We start from the raw sequence: 19,010 nt of genomic DNA, 5'->3' as shown, positions 1-19,010 counted from the left end.
AATATTAATTTCCAAATGTATTAGGGTATTTATACATCCTGTATTATGATCTTTTTCACTATACACCAGAACCGTAGCTTCTTTACACTTTTATTTCCAGAAATTTTTGTTATTGCTCTTGTAAATGGGATCTTCCTTTTTCCAACAGATGTTCTGGTTGTTGTTCAGATATATTAACAGTTGCTGGTTTCTGTGTATTAATGTTGTACCCAGTCACCTGGCTGAACTTGCTTGTTTCATACTGTTCTTTTGAGGCTTCAGTTTTATATAAATGCTTCTATTTGTAAACAGGAAAACAAAACCTAAATGTGACCAAGCAGGCTCACCTCAGTACTGAAACAAATTTTTGGTATACCCTTGTAATCGAACATTAATACAGAGCAGTTAAAATGAGCTGCCCTTGTTAAACAGGGTTAGATAATTAAAATGTAAAGAAGCAAGTTACAGAAGTGTACACATGCAATACCATTTGTTTCGCAAACACTAAATGCGTGTCACTATTTCACTAATGAAAGACTGAATTCCATAATTCCTAATGTCATAAGGGTTTATATGCTGACAGATATGCAGCAAGAGTGAAAACATGGATAAGATATGGTTACTTCTGAAGAGTGGGAGGGAAATTAAATGGCAAAGTGATAAGGAGGGCTTCTACTTCTTCTGTGTAATTTATTTAAAGAAAAAAAAAAGCTTGAACCAAATACTGCTAAAGTGAAACATCTGTTAAATACAGGTGGGAGAACGGCTGTTCATTACAAAAGTCCAGGTGCTTTTGTGAATGTCTGAAGTATTTCTTAACACAGGCTTTTAGAGAAACATTTTTGACTGACCTGTTGTCTAGCATTCTCTAATTTTTATCTCAAAATAATCAATTTGGGCTTTGTGAAAAGAGAGATTTCACTGATTTTGGCAAGTTTCTGAAATGTTTTACTTTCTCCTTTGCATATTTTAGTAGTAGAAATTACCCCATTTGTCTGCTTTCTACCGCTAGAATGTAAGCTATAGGAGCAGGCATTTTCCCCTTTATGTTCAGATGCATACTCAAAGCCTTAATGGGTAGACACTCAATAAATTGAACGATAAATGACTTTTAAGTGTTGATTTCCTTGATTTGGAAACCTGGGTGTAATTGTGGAACCTGGATACCATGTAAATGCAGTACAAGAACCAGGTTTTGTCTAAACAGCAGGTTTTATTTTAGCCTTAATATAAACACAGGAAAGTTCTGGTAAAACACAACCATACAATTTCTTGTCTACTTGGTTTATAGTGGGGATTGGCAAGAGTCACATATAGCTCAGTATGGAAGCTATAGTTTCCTTTTCTGATTATGGATTTCTTCTTTTAACTCAGAATCTCCCTTTCCAGTTTTTGAGAATCTTTGGTTCAGCTCAAAGATAATTCCTATATCTCAATTGCATAGCCTGTATCATTAATTTCAGAGATAAATTATGATAATGAGATATCAATCGTCACCAACATTGACTGGTTAATCTATAGAGAACAAGACTGTAGAACTCCTATTATATTAAGAAATAATAATTACTGTAAATACAGTAATTTCCTGAAGAAATAGTTTATGGATGTCTTTGAAGTTGCAAATCAGTATCTTCCACCTCTAGTGTATTCTATTTCTACAGAAACAGTCATGTCATTAGCCTACGAAAAAAGACTCCATGATGTAATAAACAGACAAAAGACAATCCAAGTACAATTTTTTAATAAAGATAATTACAAAAGATGGAAAAATCAGCTCAGAAAGGCCAATTACTTCTTTAATAGAGCAGTTTTTTGACATAATAACACATCAGTTTTAAATACTATCACATAAAGCATGGTGGAGAAAAGAAATTTTGCTTCGTAATTAGAAAACTCACAATAAAACTTGCCAAGAAAAACAAAACCAAAAAAGCCATTTTGAAAATAAATACAGTCCATGCCAAAGTAGTATAAAATGAAGCCAGAAGTCTTCAAAAAGAAAACATTTTTCTTCCCAATATTTTCTCACTGAAAGTGATGAGACTCTCAAATTCAAGGGTTGCTGAGCTGCTCTGATTTGGCTCTGTTAAAAGAGGCAACATGAAATATTAAAAACAGCACAATCACCATTTAATGCACCGACCAATGGATCAGTCTTCAGTGAGTCCTCATTCTGGGCTCATACCAAGAAACACGCTAAGCTGACAGTGCCTTGAGTGTTTTTGGAGTACTGACTGCCTTGATCTTTCTAGGGGTTTTACAATCTATTCCAAGTCATCCTATGAAGGCTAGCACAAAATTATGAGTGGCTAAGCATTTACATGCTTTCCAACAATAAAAACCTCAACTACGGTTTTTAAAAAAATTATGTACGGTTTAAAAGAAAAATTATGTTATGCTAGCCCAGTGCTTCTTAAATTTACCTGTCTCACAACACTAAAAAATCATGTATACAGAAATAAGAGCACCATGAAAGATCACGAGTGCCTACATAAAAGTTAATAGCGGGCTTCCCTGGTGGCACAGTGGTTAAGAATCCACCTGCCAATGCAGGGGACACGGGTTTGAGCCCTGGTCCTGGAAGATACCATATGCCATGGAGCAACTAAGCCTGTGCACCACTACTACTGAGCCTGTGCTCTAGAGCCCACAAGCCACAACTACTGAGCCCGTGTGCCTAGAGCCTGTGCTCCACAACAAGAGAAGCCACTGCAATGAGAAGCCTGCGCACCGCAACGAAGAGTAGCCCCCGCTCGCCCCAACTAGAGAAAGCCCGCACGCAGCAATGAAGACACAACGCAGCCAAAAATAAATAAATTAAATAAATTAAAAAAAAAAAAAAGTTAATAGCAAAACAAGGCTCAGATAAATTATGTTCAAGAATATAAATTGGGGCTTCCCTGGTGGTGCAGTGGTTGAGAATCTGCCTGCCAATGCAGGGGACACGGGTTCGAGCCCTGGTCTGGGAAGATCCCACATGCCGCGGAGCAACTAGGCCCATGAGCCACAACTACTGAGCCTGCGCGTCTGGAGCCTGTGCTCCGCAACAAGAGAGGCCGCGATAGTGAGAGGCCCGCGCACCGCGATGAAGAGTGGCCCCCACTTGCCGCAACTAGAGAAAGCCCTCGCACAGAAACGAAGACCCAACACAGCCATAAATAAAAAATAAACAAAAAATTTTAAAAATAATAATAAAACAAGGAGAATCAAACATTTAAAAAAAAAAAGAATATAAATTGATCTATATTCAGTTACAATACTTATTATTACCAGTCTTTGTAATTTTTTAAAAGCAAGCTACATAAATGAAAAATGAGAAAGTAGATGACATATAAACTAACAGTTAAGATACATATATTGTCTTATGCACCATTACAGACTAAAATTCAGAGAATCTCATAACAACTTACTGATATTCCAGGTTCAGTTCAGTACTTCTCAAAAGAATACATGTACACCCACCCCAACCCCAGTATGTGCTCATTATTTTTATAGTATATGAAAATTACTAGATAAAGAATATAGTTTACCCTTTGGTATCTGTTTTTTCACCACTATTGTCCTTGGATTTATCTTCTTCTTTAACATCTAAAAACAAAAATTGGAAAGAGATTAACACCTACTTTGAAATATAAAGTGTATACATTTTATTTTAAAATATATCTTACTTAAAATATAAAAAACTGCCATATACAATCTTACTATTCATGAAATCAGTAACTAAATAAGCTTTGTGTTAGGTGCTGTACTAAATGACAGAGGTTCAAGGTGTCAGTATAACACTGTAGTCCTGCCTTTGGCAAGTTTTCTTCTATGGGATCACAGCACTACAGCCAGGATATGTGCTGTGAAGAAGTCCAGCCTACAGACGTGAGCACAGCACTGTGGGAGATGAGGAAAGGCTATGATGAAGAAGTGACGTCTGAGAGACATTCTGAAGAACAAATAGTTTTTGGGTGGGAAACGGGGAGAAGCATCTTGAACAGAGGGAAAGCTTAAAAGGACTTTGAGGCAAGAAGGAATTAGGTTGGAAGGAAGAACTGAAAGACCAATGTGGCTGGAGTACTGTGAGAAGGGGACAGAATTAGATGAGGCCAGAGACAAAACAGAAGCTAAATTCTACTGCTTATATAACCATTAGTTTTTAACCCTCACTAAATAAGTACCAAAACTTTACTATTTAAAAAAAAATTAATGAAACAGGAGGAGCAACACTACCTATTCAAGATCACTGAAACAAATCAGCCCAAATGTACTAAATTTTTTCTTTAGATAAGCAAATGAACCAAAGTTGTGAGGCACTGATTATAATACAAACACATGGCAATGTGGTTACTATGACATTTGTTTAGGCTTCTGGCTTAATTTAGGATGTGCAAACTTAAATAATTCAAAGTGCCAAATGGGATAGGGGGAGGGAGGTACAGAAAAGAAACGTTCCTAACTTCAGGTTTTGAACTACAGATTTTTAAAAATGTTTTCTATGGTAATATTTCTTTTATCTGTAGGCTGCAAGATTTTAACAAATCCAAGACCCTATAAGAAGAATTTCATTACCAAATTTCATTACCGTATCAGTAACAAAAGTATTTAGGAACTACTATGAGATTAATCCATTACCAGGCCATTAAGCCAGATCAAAAAGTACTCTCATTTTTAGCTTAAATAGCAATGAAAGATAAGCACCATAGTGCACCCACTTTCCCGTTTGGAAGAAAAAGCATAGAAAAGATAAAGATTTAAAAACAGGAAGAAACACCAAAAAGGAAAACAAACAAACAAACAAACAGAAAAACCAGACAAGACAAATTGACAGTAAGAGAAAAAAATACTAGAAAAATCCTACAACTAAAGCTAAGTCCTTCTTACCTCCATCACAGCTGGAATTTCTGGATGTCAATCAGTACACAAGAGCAGACTGGAGCCATCATTGTAATACATTGGGAAGTTAAAATTATAAAACGGTAGATAGAGAACAGTAGCGTATAGAGGAGTCAATCCACGAATAAGAACAGAACTAGATGTGTCAGACATGCTACGGATTCCTAACTCTCTAGTAAAAAAGAACACGAGAGCCAGCTTACTCACATAACTTCAATATGATAGGAAAAGGATGATGGACCAGTATCTCTGAATCAGTTTTCCACATGCTACAGGGTCAAAATTAACAGGTCAACTAAAACCTGTGCTCATCACCTTTACTTGCATATAGGTATCAGGTATCCATCAGGAAATTCACCAAGTGCAAGAATACAGATATTTAGCATATTGCATTCTCTAGCCATGAGCAGCTCAATCTAGCAGAGAGATATAAAAAGTCCCTAATGAGGTGCTATATAATACAATGTGTTAAATAAAATAAAATGACCCAGGTATGTGTAAGTGCTCTGAAAACTCAGATAAAAGTAACACATTCTGGTAGCAAATTCAATGCCCTAAAGCATCTATTTTCTCAACAGATAAACTGACACAGCATTTTTAAAATTAAGACAGCAGAAAGTATTATCTCCTCCCAACCCAGCTCCCAAATCCCTTCCCATCTTTCTGCAGCTTTTATGTTTCCTTCATATAATTTCTGAACAACGTCTATTCTCTGAGCCTTTTCAAAATAGTGAAACTAGTCTAAGGATAGATAATGTGACTCTTCGGTGTTTTATTACCATCAAATAAACTTACAGGTAGTTACAAATTATCTTAGAATTTCAGCTCTGCTCACAGGCTACATATGGATCTATAACCACTTTGTCCTCTCTCTTACCCAATCTATATCATAGTGCAATGTTCACTATTTTAAGCCTATGTCGTCAAGAAGAGAGAGTTTCCTGTAATATAAAAACAAATGTGACTAATAACATTCAGAGAGCTCTAATTAAAAGAGCTTACTTACATGGGGGGAAGAAAAAAAGTCACCTACTTAGCACACTCACCCCCTCCATACTTGTGTAATTGACTTCAGGATCTCATAAAAATTGCAGTATAGCTCACTTTCGAAAACTTACGATTAAAACATTAATCAAAAAATAAATCTGACCTGTTTTTTTGTCCTCCGTTTCCTTCTTGTCTTCTTCAATTCTAGCTTTCTTTGCTCCTTTCTTATGATCAGCCACATTTCTACGACCTCCCTCTCCTTCGTCCTCAGAATCTGAGAATTCTTCATCACAAGCTATCCGTTTGTCTGATGCTCGAACTGATACATTAAAGATTTTTAATAAAAGTTTTGACAAAAGCAGTCACAGGTTTTACAATTGTTAAGTGCACCCCTCTACAAAAGAACTAGCCAGTCACCACATTTAAAAGTAAGGATAACAGATTTTAAGATTAGAACTGAATGCATGGCTTGCTAAATACTGAAAATTTAGCTTTAATCTAGGAAGAAATAATTCAAAGAAACATGAAAAACATTTGCAGATCTCATTAAAAAAACAAACAACTTTGGAGGAAAAAAAACTGTGTTTTCCTGATAGGTGGTGGGAATGATGTCTTCAAATAAAAAGTAATCTTTTATTTCAGAGCTGAGAGGGGAAGTAGAGAAAATAAAAAATATCATTAACACCAAGTATGTTAGAATGTCTATACCGTGATAGCATACCATTATGCTATAAACCTAGGAATCATATTAAGTGGAATTAGACTGTAGAATCAAACAGAAGGTGCTTAATGTTATTCAACTGACTCTACATAAGTGGTTAATTTGTGGAAACTTCTGATCATATATGTAGTCAAATAAACTGAAATGGCTGATACTCCAATCAAGCTTTGAGACGTAGGAAATTAAGTCCACGTAAGATTAAAAAAATGGTAAAAATAAAGACAGCAATGATAGTGTGCTCATGAACAGGGGTCCCCAACGCCCCGGACCATGGACCGGTACCGGTCTGCAGCCTGTCAGGAACCAGGCCACACAGCAGGGGGTGAGCAGCGGGCGAGTGAATCAGCGAAGTTTCATCTGTCGCTCCCCATCACCTTCATTACCGCCTGAACCATCCCCCACCCCCGGTCTGTGGAAAAACTGTCTTCCACGAAACCAGTCCCTGCTGCCAAAAAGGTTGGGGACCGCTGCTCATGAAAACATGTGAAGTTCCTGGGCCACCAAAACCTTCAATTTATAATGTTCTTTTAATAAACCAGAAAAATGTAACAGAATACACATCAAGGGACTATCTTACTAGAAATTCTCTTGTCTGGATCTTCTCCATCTTCATCTCCACTGTCTTCATGAACTGCATCTTCCGGAATAGCTTGCATTTGGACGCCAGGTGCATGTGGCAACATGCGTAAATTTTCAAATAAACGCTGTCTAAATTACAACATGCGCAGTTATTAGAAAAAATTATTTTCTTTCAATTTCCTTTTAAATGTAAGAGGAAACATTATGCAAAAAAATTGCATCTTTTATCTAGCTTAACCTATGAATTAAAATAGTAACATTTACTGAGTACTGATACTTTACATATTATTAACCCATTTAATCCTCAAAATTTACAAGGTAGATACTATTTCATCCCCCATTTCAAGGATGAGGAAATAAAAGCACAAAGGCAAATTAACTTGCCAAAAGTCACAGAGCTAGTATGTGGTAAAGAGAGCACACAAACCCAGGTCTGTGTACTACACATGTCTCTCTAAACACTCCATTCTTAGATAAAGCTTTATCAAAATGTTTCAATGAAAATAAATTTCACTTTCATGTAAAAGTAAGAAAATATAAAATTTATAGTGCCCCTTTCAATTGAAAAATCCATTTTAACTAATAGAAAATGGAAATATTTTTGAGCTATGAATCCCATACATTTTCCATTATTTTATAAAATTAATCAATAACCTTAAGGTTTCAAATACTTTTGACAAAGGAAATACCTATGTATAAAGCTAAAATGACCTACTGCATTTGGCCCTCTAAAAACTCCTAACGCTGTATCAAGATGAAATGTTTATCAAATCAATTCAATGATGTCTTACTTTATCTTTTCCATATATTCTGGAGTGTTCTGGTTTGTCATGTTTGAAGGACTAATATGCAGTTTGAAGTCTGGTCCAAAATACTCAAAGTAATCATTATATGGCAATTCTATCAAAAACAATGAAATAAAGTTACATATTAAAAGCTCAATTTTCACACAAATCCGTGCACAAAATCCAGATGCAAGTTGTGAAATATTTCCAGAGAAAATGTTTAAAAGTGAATGCAAAATGAATTCATTAAGTGACTGCTCTCCTATTTACATGGTTTTGGAATCAACTGTAATCACCTAAACTTCTTTTTTCTATGAATTGACAGTTCATCCAATAAAGACATCAAAATAAGAACACTTACCATTGGGAATCTCACAATCAAGGGCAACAGCAGTCTCATATGTCCAACATCGAGCAACATTGCGGATTGTGTATCCACCTCCCCCAAGCATCAGTAATGGTAAATTGAAAGTTTTTACGACTTCTACACATTTAGCATGACCTAAAACAAAGAAAATTTGGGTAAATACATTTGCACATTGTAACAGTTGGAAAAATAAATTTTAAAAAGATAATACAAACAATACTTTACTCAACCAAAATGGCTTTTAATATGTGAAAATTTCTAGTTTAAAACTTCTATCAAACACCTTTTATGCAATGATATACAAAACACAATAAGACATAACTGGCTATGTTAGCAAGTGTCCCTGATCAAATATACAACTATATTAATATTAAAATATGAATATAACACATTTTATTAATGTGATATGAAGATATTATGTTCCTGTAAGGTTACCTGGGGGGAAAAATAAGTGAGGTTGCAATGAAACACTGTATAATCTAATCTAAACTGACTTTTTGTTACCACTTTCCTCCATAGACATGTACAGAAAAATTATGTAAGGCTATACAGGTTTAACTATAGGTTATCGTTAGGCAGTGGTATTACGGACATTTTTCTTAACTTATCTAAAATTATAAAATTAATATCTATCACTATTAAAAAAAACTTTAACAAATTTCTATGTGTAGAAATTTCAGTATAAAGTAAACCTAACATGAAAACAAAATATTTCCTTTGGATGTCATAGTTTAAAAAACAGTTACGAGTTACTAGTAACTTCTTATATTATCATCATCATTCAGGAACACAAGTCAATGTTTAAAGCAAGAAAAAAAATCCTTCAATTATAGAAGAGATTGATGTATGTTGAATAATATTTTGGAAAAATCAAAAGAGTACAAAGAAAAAACTACCTAAAATTCTATCATCCAAAGATAGTTTTTGAATATTCCTTTCCAATTCTTTTTGAGTTAATTTTTAAAAGCTTAATGGTATGTTTTCTTCATGTAACTATACTGTGAGCATTTTCATTAAGTAGTCAATAGTTACATTATATGCTTTGTGACCACCTAAAGAGGTGAGATAGGGAGGGTGGGAGGGAGGGAGATGCAAGAGGGAAGAGATATGGGGACATATGTATAACTGATTCACTTTGTTATAAAGCAGAAACTGACACACCACTGTAAAGCAATTATACTCCAATAAAGATGTTAAAAAAAGGGTATAAAAATATGTATAAATACGTGAAATTATGTATAAGGACATAAAAAGTGTAAATACATAAACATATAACATATATAAAAACATATATATATATAAAAAAGTTACATTATATGATTCATAACCCAACTGTTATTAATGCAATTATGAAAATTCAGGCTTCTTATAATAGAGGAAAACCATTTGGGTATTTTTTAAAGATGAAACAAACAAACAGTTAACTTAAAGATAACAGTAAAGATAGCTGGCTAAACAAAGACATTTACTTTTCTTTTATCTCAAAACCTGATAAAAATGGTTATAAAGGAATTTTTTAAAGGCTAAAATTTATAAAAATGAAGAATGGGAGAGCATACAACAGTATCAATAGAAAATAAGATAGAAAGGAGACAGACAAGAGGTAAACTGACTTTAGCAGTTTGAACTGAAGCTGGCAGTGGAGAAAGCTTGGAATCAAGTTTGACACTTGGGATTGCAAATATCTTTACATGCTTTATACAACGGACATTCTATCAGTCAGCTGAAATAGAATATAGATTTATAGTAAGTAAAATAAAATGCTGTAGTTTGTGATTATGAAAGCTATTGCTTTTAAGTACAAGCATTAATAACTTTCAAAAAGTTAAGAAAACTGACAAGTTAATACACATCTTAAGAGTACATTAAGGGGCTTCCCTGGTGGCGCAGTGGTTGAGAATCTGCCTGCCAATGCAGGGGACACAGGTTCGAGCCCTGGTCTGGGAAGATCCCACATGCCGCAGAGCAGCTGGGCCCATGAGTCACAATTACTGAGCCTGCGCGTCTGGAGCCTGTGCTCCCCAACAGGAGAGGCCGCGATAGTGAGAGGCCCGCGCACCGCGATGAAGAGTGGCCCCCGCTTGCTGCAACTGGAGAAAGCCCTCACACAGAAACGAAGACCCAACACAGCCATAAATAAATAAATAAAAATTAAAAAAAAAAAAAAAAAAGAGTACATTAAGTAGATTTTAAGAAGATTGTATCCATTTTGAGGAAACAGATGGTTATCTGCACATTATTTTCAACAATACGAAACTTCTGCTTTTTGGCCACTTTTGACCTAGCAAGAAAAGGGGCAATTAATCAAATTGTTCAACCTAATATAAGCAGAATAGATTGATTATGTCATAATTCTAATGCTGGCTGGCATAGGAGCTATTGTAACATCAAATAAAATAGCCTTTAATATCTGTATTTAGTTATTAAATTCCAGTTAGGCCAAGAGTTGTTCTGGAAAAAGTTCTACTTGAGAATTCTTCACATTTTATGAGAGAATTCAAAGCAGAACATGAACTTGTTACCTAAAAGTTCACAAGGAAAACAACTCTAAAATCATGTACAATATCCATGATAAATCACAACTAATCCACACATAATAAATTTTAAGAAATTATTAAATAAAATTTCAGATTTATTCTTATACCCTAGCAGTTCATTCCATAATGGTGATCTTTACTTTGATCTGGACCTCTATCATATGTTGATTTCAACACTTATAAGCAAAGAACAGCTCGATGTTCTACCAGATCTACAGAGGAAATTCACCCAAACAGGAACAAGTCAGAAGGCTGTTCTTCATAGAGGTAAAACTGATAGAACACTTGATCCATCTGAATATAATGTACTATTTATAAATACCGGCAATTTATTCATGAGTAAGGAGAAAACTAAGGAAATGACAAAATTGTATGGGGAAAAACAAGTTATGCAAAAGGGAAATTGAATAAGCTGAAACATGCTTTAATGTTGCTGGTGATGCCATTAACACTGAATACCATGACCAAAATTCTGGTCTAAATACCAGATTTAAATTCTAAAAATGGAAATATTGGAAGGGTGTATGCATGTGTTGGGGACAAAGTGGTGACTCCCTCTTCTTTCACAATGTAAAGTGAATATACAAGGTTAAAATTAAAAATTAAAAATAATAAAGCTTGGGGAATTCCCTTGTGGTCCAGTGGTTAGGACTCTACACTCGCACTGCCAAGGACCTGGGTTCAATCCCTAGTCAGGGAACTAAGATCCCACATGCTGCATGGTGCAGTCAAAAAAAAAAGAAAAGAAACAAAAGCTTGCATGTTATTTAAAGAAAGGTAAGCACCAAAAGAATCAACAAAACTTGTTGAAAATTATGCTAAGTGTAATATGTGGAATCAAAAAAACAAATGAACAAACATTACTAAACAGAAACAGTCATAGATACAGAGAACAAACAGATGGTTGCCAAAGGGGAGGAGAGAAATATATGAGGGAGATTAGGAGGTACAAACACTGAGTTAGAAAATAAATGAGTCACAGGTATGAAATGTACAGAGTGGGGAATATATTCAATAGTAATATAATATTTTTGTTTGATGACAGATGACAACTAGACAGCATGGCGATCATTTTTTTTTTTTTAAATATTAACTGATTTTATTTTTTTTTTTTTAATGAGGATCTTGAATCAGATGCGTATGTTTGATTGATTGATTGATTGATTGATTTTGGCTGTGTTGGGTCTTCGTTTCTGTGCGAGGGCTTTCTCCAGTTGTGGCAAGCGGGGGCCACTCTTCATGCGCGGGCCTCTCACCGTCGCGGCCTCTCTCGTTGCGGAGCACAGGCTCCAGACGCGCAGGCTCAGTAGTTGTGGCTCACGGGCCCAGCCGCTCTGCGGCATGTGGGATCTTCCCAGGCCAGGGCTCGAACCCGTGTCCCCTGCATTAGCAGGCAGATTCTCAACCACTGCGCCACCAGGGAAGCCCGCGATCATTTTGAAATGTATAGAAATATCAAACCACAATGTTGTGGACCAGGAACTAACATAGTGTTGTATGTCAGTTATATTTCGAAACAAACAACAAACAAACTCATAGAAAAAGAGATCAGATTTGTGATTACCAGGGGCAAGGAGTGGGGGGAGGGGAGATTAGATGAAGACAGTCAGAAGGTACAAACTTCCAGTTAAAAGATAAATAAGTATTAGGGGTGAAATGTACAACACGATAAAGATAATCAACGCTGCTGTATGTTATAAATGAAAGCTGTTAAAGAGAGTAAATCCTAAGAGTTTGCATCACAAAGAAAAATGTACATATTTTTAATGTATTTCTTTAATGTTGTACCTATAGGAGATGAGTGCTCACTAAACCTACTGTGTTAATCATTTCATGATGCTGAAATCATGATGTTGAAGTCAAATCATTATGTTGTACATCTTATGCTCACATGGTGCTGTATGCCAACAACATCTCAATAAAACTGGAATAAATAAATAAACAAATAAATAAAAGTTTTAAAAAAAGAAGAAAATCGCTGCCTTGGTTGGTATTGCAACAAGCCTTATGAAACTACTCATGTATGAATATATACATAAATTTGACAAAATAAAAGATACATGCATATGACAAAAACCCATAAAAAACACAAAACACATGGTTCCCTGTTAAAATAGCAGGTAAAAATGAAATGACAACTTTTATGAGAAGTTCTTAGGAAGAAAAAAATTTTTTTTCCTGGAATATCACCCTTCAAATTGCTTACCTTTGACTGTCAAATTGAAGCAACCAAGTCTATCACCGGATAGTGAGTCTGCACCACACTGTAGCACCACAGCACTAGGTTGATACATCTCCATCACTTTTGAGATAATCTATGTACAAGGTAACAAATGTTAATGTCTCTAAAAAACATTTTTCTATGTACAAGGTAACAAATGTTAATGTCTCTAAAAAACATTTTAGAATTCCTTTTCATTTTTGAAAATAATAATACTTACAGGCTTAAATATCTGCCCATATGATTCATCATCTATACCATCTCTCATTGGAAAATTGACAGCATAGTATTTGCCTTTTCCTGCACCAATATCCTAAAATACATAGTTAAATAGATCTGAGAATATATCATAATAAAAAGTTTGAAATATTTAATTATTAAAATATTTTTAAAAGATTAAAAGACTAGGTAATAAAACCCAATTCTTAATTCATCTAGTAGGCTGAGAAAGGAAATAATACAGAAAAAGTGCATATTACAACATTTATGGATGGCTTTTAAAGCTGAAAAGAACCAATTCCACTTAATCTGTAATGATTATTTTGGGGAGAAAAGAAATTTAACACAGTTAAAGGCAATTTGAAGTTAAATATTACTCAAGAAATTTGTCATAAACAAAATACACAAGACAACTTTATAGGTAAAACTGTAGGCAATATAAACTCTGAGCCAAAGAACCCTGCAGGACAATTGTCTCTAAAGTAGAATCCTTCTTGTGGCTCACAATCTGGTATGAGTTTACTTATAAGACTTTCTTGAAGTTTTAACAGTTGCAGACTAAAGCATTGAAATCTGTTCTTTAATTGGGTTTGAAATAAATTTTGTTTCTACTTGTTGAATAAGTACCACTCTAGGCATTAATACCTCCCAAAAGAAACAAAGGAGAGAAATTGAGAGCTGGGTTCCAGCTACACACACACACACACACTTACTTAAAACATACATACATGTATTATATATACTTATTTATTTGTATATGTTATGCATGTGTATATCTATGTATATGTTCATACAGATATATACACACATAAACAGTTGACCTTTGAACAACACCAGGGTTAGGGGTACAGACCCCCATATAGTTGAAAACCTGAATTTAACTTTACAGTCTGTCCTCCATCTCCATGATTCTGCATCTGTGGATCAACCAACTGTGAGTTGTGTAGCACTGTAGTAATTATTTATTGAAAACAATCTACATAGAAGTTCAAACCTGTATTGTTCAAGGGTCAACTGTATAGTCCTAGAAGATACGGTAGAGACATTTCTACAAAACAGTGCTTTAACTACAACATCAAAGGATTGGGGGTAACTGATTCTTACATGTTTTAAATTACAGTTGACCCTTAAACAACAGGGTTTGAATTGTGGGTCCACTTACATGCAGATTTTTTTCAATAAATGTATTGGAAAATTTTTCGGGAAATTTGCAACAACCTGAAAAAACTTGCACATGACTGCAGTCTAGAAATATTTTTTAAAATTAAGAAAAAGTTAGGTATGTTATGAATGCATAAAATACATGTAGGTATACATATACAGAATATGTTAATTGACTTTATATTTCACGAAGGCTATTAAGTATTTATGCTTTGGGGGAGTCAGAGCCATATGCAGATTTTCAACTGCACAAGAGTCAGCGCCCCGACCCCTTCATTCTTCAAGGGTCAACTGTATAATGTCTCAATATATATGAATCTTTAGAATTACTAATACAAATACATGTTCTTCCCTTATGTCTCATGGAACGGTCTCAGCTTGAATCCATTTTTTTAAAAAGCATAGCTTACTCTTCAATATTAGAGTTATTATGATCCAACTTTCAATGAAAAAGCATGAAATTACACACTCACTTCTACAATTTTTCTTAAAGAATCTAAATTTTTATATAACTAAATACAAACTATACACATGTGGACAAACTTAAAGAACTGTAAATCCCTAGACTTCTGCACTAAACACACAGTTGGAATACATGTTGACGACACTAAGATTTCACAATACAGAAAGCTGGTCAGCACTTCTCACTCTAGCTAAAGGCTGGTAACTCAGAACTGTGACCTTTGTTGGACCAAGTTTTACACCTTCCATTTCTTATTCCACAACTACTACTTTATCACACCTTCGGTTTTTTTCTTTCACCTAGACTACTGATCTAATAAATGCAAGCATAGTTCTAACAACAATCTAAGCTTAGACTAGCCTTCTTTTCTGATTCAGAATGAACTGTCAGGTAGAAAAGGTAATGTTTATTAAGTTATACTCAAGTTTCACTAAAGTCCAAATACAACTGCACATATAATGAAGCAGTTGATTTTAGTTTCCTAAATTTGGGGGACACCTTTATAATATGCCAAAGGAAAAAATTTTGACATTTTATACAGGGAGTATAAAATCCTAAGAAAAGAGATATTGAAAGTCATTCTCAATCTTTTTAAAACACATATTCTCCAATATTTTCTAACAACGTCAAGTACACTGTTAGAAATTAAAACAGAGGCTTCCATTTGCTATTTCTGAGATTATCAGAATTGTATTGCAAAGACACTATCTTTCTTTAAGCTTAAAGCTGGAAAGCTTTTGCTTAATTTCTACCAGAGTGCAATGGTTATACACAAACAAATTCTACTGGTTTAGAACAGTGGTTCTCAAACTTCAGTGTGCAGAAAAGAATCATCCAGAGTTCCTAAAGTCTGAGAATATGTGCTTCTAAGTTGTCAGGTGACAGTGATTCTGCTAGTTTAAGGATCAATCTTTGGGAACCACTGGTCTGTAAGACAAGACCAAGTGGGGAAAGTTACTGAATGAGCTAACACGGCAAGAAAGAACTGAAAATATAAATTATTTTAAAAGCCACATAATTTAAACTGAAATAAATCAAACAAGTGACCTCTTACCCACTTATAGATAAAGAAAGGTTTCACCATCTGAATTCTTACTGAAAGAGCACAACCTTGTGATCGAATAATTAAGTCATATATTTGAAGACTACTTAAGGTCGCTCTAAACTTTCGGTTGTTAAACTATAAAGACATACCACAGATCTGAAAAACAACCTTAACAAAACAGCTTGGAACTAATGTTGAATGCCATGCCAAAAGAAATCTCCCATATAATACAGCTAAACTAAAAACAGCAGTTTAAATTTCGGAATAAACTTCAACATGTTTGTAGTTTGGTTCAAAAAACCAAACCTCTAGTGGAGCAAAAAAAAAAACAAAAAAAAACTAAACAACTTCAAGAGCACCAAATGAAAGAAGATAACAGAAATACAGAAATAAATGCACTTAATGTAATAGGCAGGCGGGATAAGCTATGATATTCTTTCTCTCCCCAAGGCGGGGGGGGAGGGGCGGGAGAGAGAGAGAATATACATACATTACAAATTTCTGAAGCCTAAAGAAAAAAAGGGATTAAAATTAGACCAATTAAATAAAGACCAATCATAAAAGGAGGGCAGTACAAGAACCTTAAAAAGACTCAATTATTTTATTCCACCAATCTTTATATTCAACAGCAATACAGGCTACCATCAAGTAGGTTTTGAAGATTCAAATTGAACATCAAGAAAACTGCTTCATGCTTTGTGGATGTTCAAAAATATTTATTCAACCAAAGAAAAAAGCTCAGCAAAAGAAAGCCCTTTAAAGTTCTCGTTGAATGTTTGCTTGTAGTCAGCAAAAGTGAATTCCAACAAATGTTATAGCATATAAAATGACTAATCCTTCATACAAGCTTCAAATTAATGACTCAGAAAAACATTAGTTCAGGTGTAAGATTACTAACCTCCTAGGTTAATCTCATAATACTTATTCAGACAGAATTCAGTCTTACCCTCAAGTCTCCTGTTCCAGGAAAGTATTCCCCATATTTATGGAATGATACAGTCATTACACGATCTGTTGTATAAAAAGCTTCTTCAACACCATCACCATGATGTATATCAATATCAATATATAAGACTCTCTGATGATACCTGAAAACAAAACCTTAAGTAAGTTTTCAAAAAGGTTTTGAGATGGGAAAAACCACCATGGATTCAGGAAACCTATTTTTGAGCTCCTGCATTCCAGAATGTTTAATCATAAACCCACACACATATGGTCAACTTATCTTTGATAAAGGAGGCAAGCATATACAGTGGAGAAAAGACAGCCTCTTCAATAAGTGGTGCTGGGAAAATTGGACAGGAACATGTAAAAGTATGAAATTAGAACACTCCCTTTCTTTTCTTTACTTCCAGCCTAAGACACCATTCAAAGAGACCATCCTGAAGTTACAGTTTGAGCCTCAGACCTTTAAATCTTCCCTTTAAACCCAATAGGTGAGAAAATGTATTTACTCTGTGAAATCTGCCCTATTCTGCTTTAAAAACATAGTATGTTTCTGTACATTAATAACTGAAGATTATACCTTACTTAAGATTGTTACTTTAAAACATCTCTCTAGCATATCTTTAGTATTATAAAATAGGGTTTGGCAATCTATGGTCCATAGTCCAAATTTGGACAATGGCCTCTTTTTGTATAGCCTTTTGAGATAAGAATAGTTTTTAACATTTTTAAATGGCTGAAAAATACAATCAAAACAATAATTTCGTGATATGTGACAATTAAATGAAATTCAAATTTCAATGCCCATTAAGTAAAGTGTTACTGAAACATGGCCATGCTCGTTTGTTCATGTATTGTCTATGGCTTCCTTTTTATTTCAACTGAATGCTTGTGACAGAAACCACAAGTGGTATTCTCATCACATCACAGTGCTGCTTGGAGAACTACAAATCGCAGTAAAATTCGAATGCATTTTCAGAGCCACATGTATCACCATACTGGACATCTTATAACCAGTGCATACCCATGTCAAAACAAGAAACAAGGAAAGTGAATTTCATATATCATCCTTTCAAGGCACAATGAAGTGAGGATTATTATGGGATTAGATGGCAGAGCACTGTGTTTATTTTACAATAATACCACAACCATGTTAAAAGAATACAATGCAGGCTGCTGACATTACCGACTAAGCACTCACAAGAATATCCTCAACTAGCAGGAAAGCAACATTCAGAAAGTTGGAAAATAAAAACCAGAATGTCTCATCATAGACTTTCTTAAAAAAAGAAAAAAAAAAGTGTGAACAAAGTGTCTGAGTTGCTCATAAGCTGTTTCCAATAGTCAATTAATTAAATCAAGTTTGCACTAGTTGAAGAAGTGTGTCCAGAGAAACTACATTAAACCTGTTAAGACTGTTAGCATGCAGGCAAGAACTGCTACTCAGAGATGAAGACACAGCAACCAACATCAACAGTGAATTAAAAAACAAGGCAAATGATTTCAACGGGTTTTGCTTGGCTCTCAATTAGTCAATTGATACAGATCAGTTGTTTATTGAAGGAGTCAATACCTAATTTTAAGTAACTGAAAAATTAGCCTTTATAAATAGTATGCATGGAATAACTTCAGGCAAGAACACTTTCAAAGTTAAGAAAACACCAATTTGTTACAATCTGAAGTAGAATCTGCTAAGATGTGTTTTAACTAATGAGGGTAAAAAATCTAACTTTGTAATCTCCAAAATCACAAATACCGCTATAGATATTGCTCTCAAACTGCAGTCAAGAATAACTTTAACTCCTTTAGTAACTTAGATAATTATATCCATTAGCACAAAACCCCATTCTATGTGGAAGCTAGGCAGTTAGCTGGTCTCATTCAATAGGTAAACAAATTTCCTTTAACATACGTTTCAAATTTTTGCCTTCAAAAGTTAAAACTTACAAAATGTTAGAACATAAACTTCTAGGATCATGTCATTTTTCATTAATTAAAACTATACCTCCAATCTAAATTGTCAAACTACTCCTAATATTTTTTAGAAAGGTACTTAATGGAGCCTCAAACATTGATATGTACTTCTCATTCTTAATAATCCAAGGACTGGGCAAATTTCC

The 19,010-nt window shown here is 34.5% G+C and overlaps 1 protein-coding gene across 1 annotated transcript in view; it reads right to left on the bottom strand.

Annotated features, from left to right (window-relative positions):
* Positions 1 to 1,703: 1,703 nt before the first annotated feature.
* HDAC2 (histone deacetylase 2) overlaps positions 1,704 to 19,010 on the bottom strand; it is a 32,123-nt gene continuing 14,816 nt past the window's right edge. The window contains exons 6-14 of the mRNA XM_007190728.3: positions 16,892 to 17,033; positions 13,278 to 13,370; positions 13,043 to 13,151; positions 8,294 to 8,434; positions 7,939 to 8,047; positions 7,146 to 7,276; positions 6,011 to 6,166; positions 3,510 to 3,567; positions 1,704 to 2,062 (exon numbers count right to left, since the gene is read on the bottom strand). Coding sequence (XP_007190790.1) covers positions 2,032 to 2,062; positions 3,510 to 3,567; positions 6,011 to 6,166; positions 7,146 to 7,276; positions 7,939 to 8,047; positions 8,294 to 8,434; positions 13,043 to 13,151; positions 13,278 to 13,370; positions 16,892 to 17,033 — 970 coding nt within the window. The 3' untranslated portion in view covers positions 1,704 to 2,031. The remainder of the gene's footprint in view (positions 2,063 to 3,509; positions 3,568 to 6,010; positions 6,167 to 7,145; positions 7,277 to 7,938; positions 8,048 to 8,293; positions 8,435 to 13,042; positions 13,152 to 13,277; positions 13,371 to 16,891; positions 17,034 to 19,010) is intronic.

The sequence above is a fragment of the Balaenoptera acutorostrata genome, chromosome 14, assembly GCF_949987535.1.
Source record: "Balaenoptera acutorostrata chromosome 14, mBalAcu1.1, whole genome shotgun sequence".
In the NCBI taxonomy this organism is placed as follows: domain Eukaryota; kingdom Metazoa; phylum Chordata; class Mammalia; order Artiodactyla; family Balaenopteridae; genus Balaenoptera; species Balaenoptera acutorostrata.
This window is presented reverse-complemented; position numbering and strand designations above follow the sequence as displayed.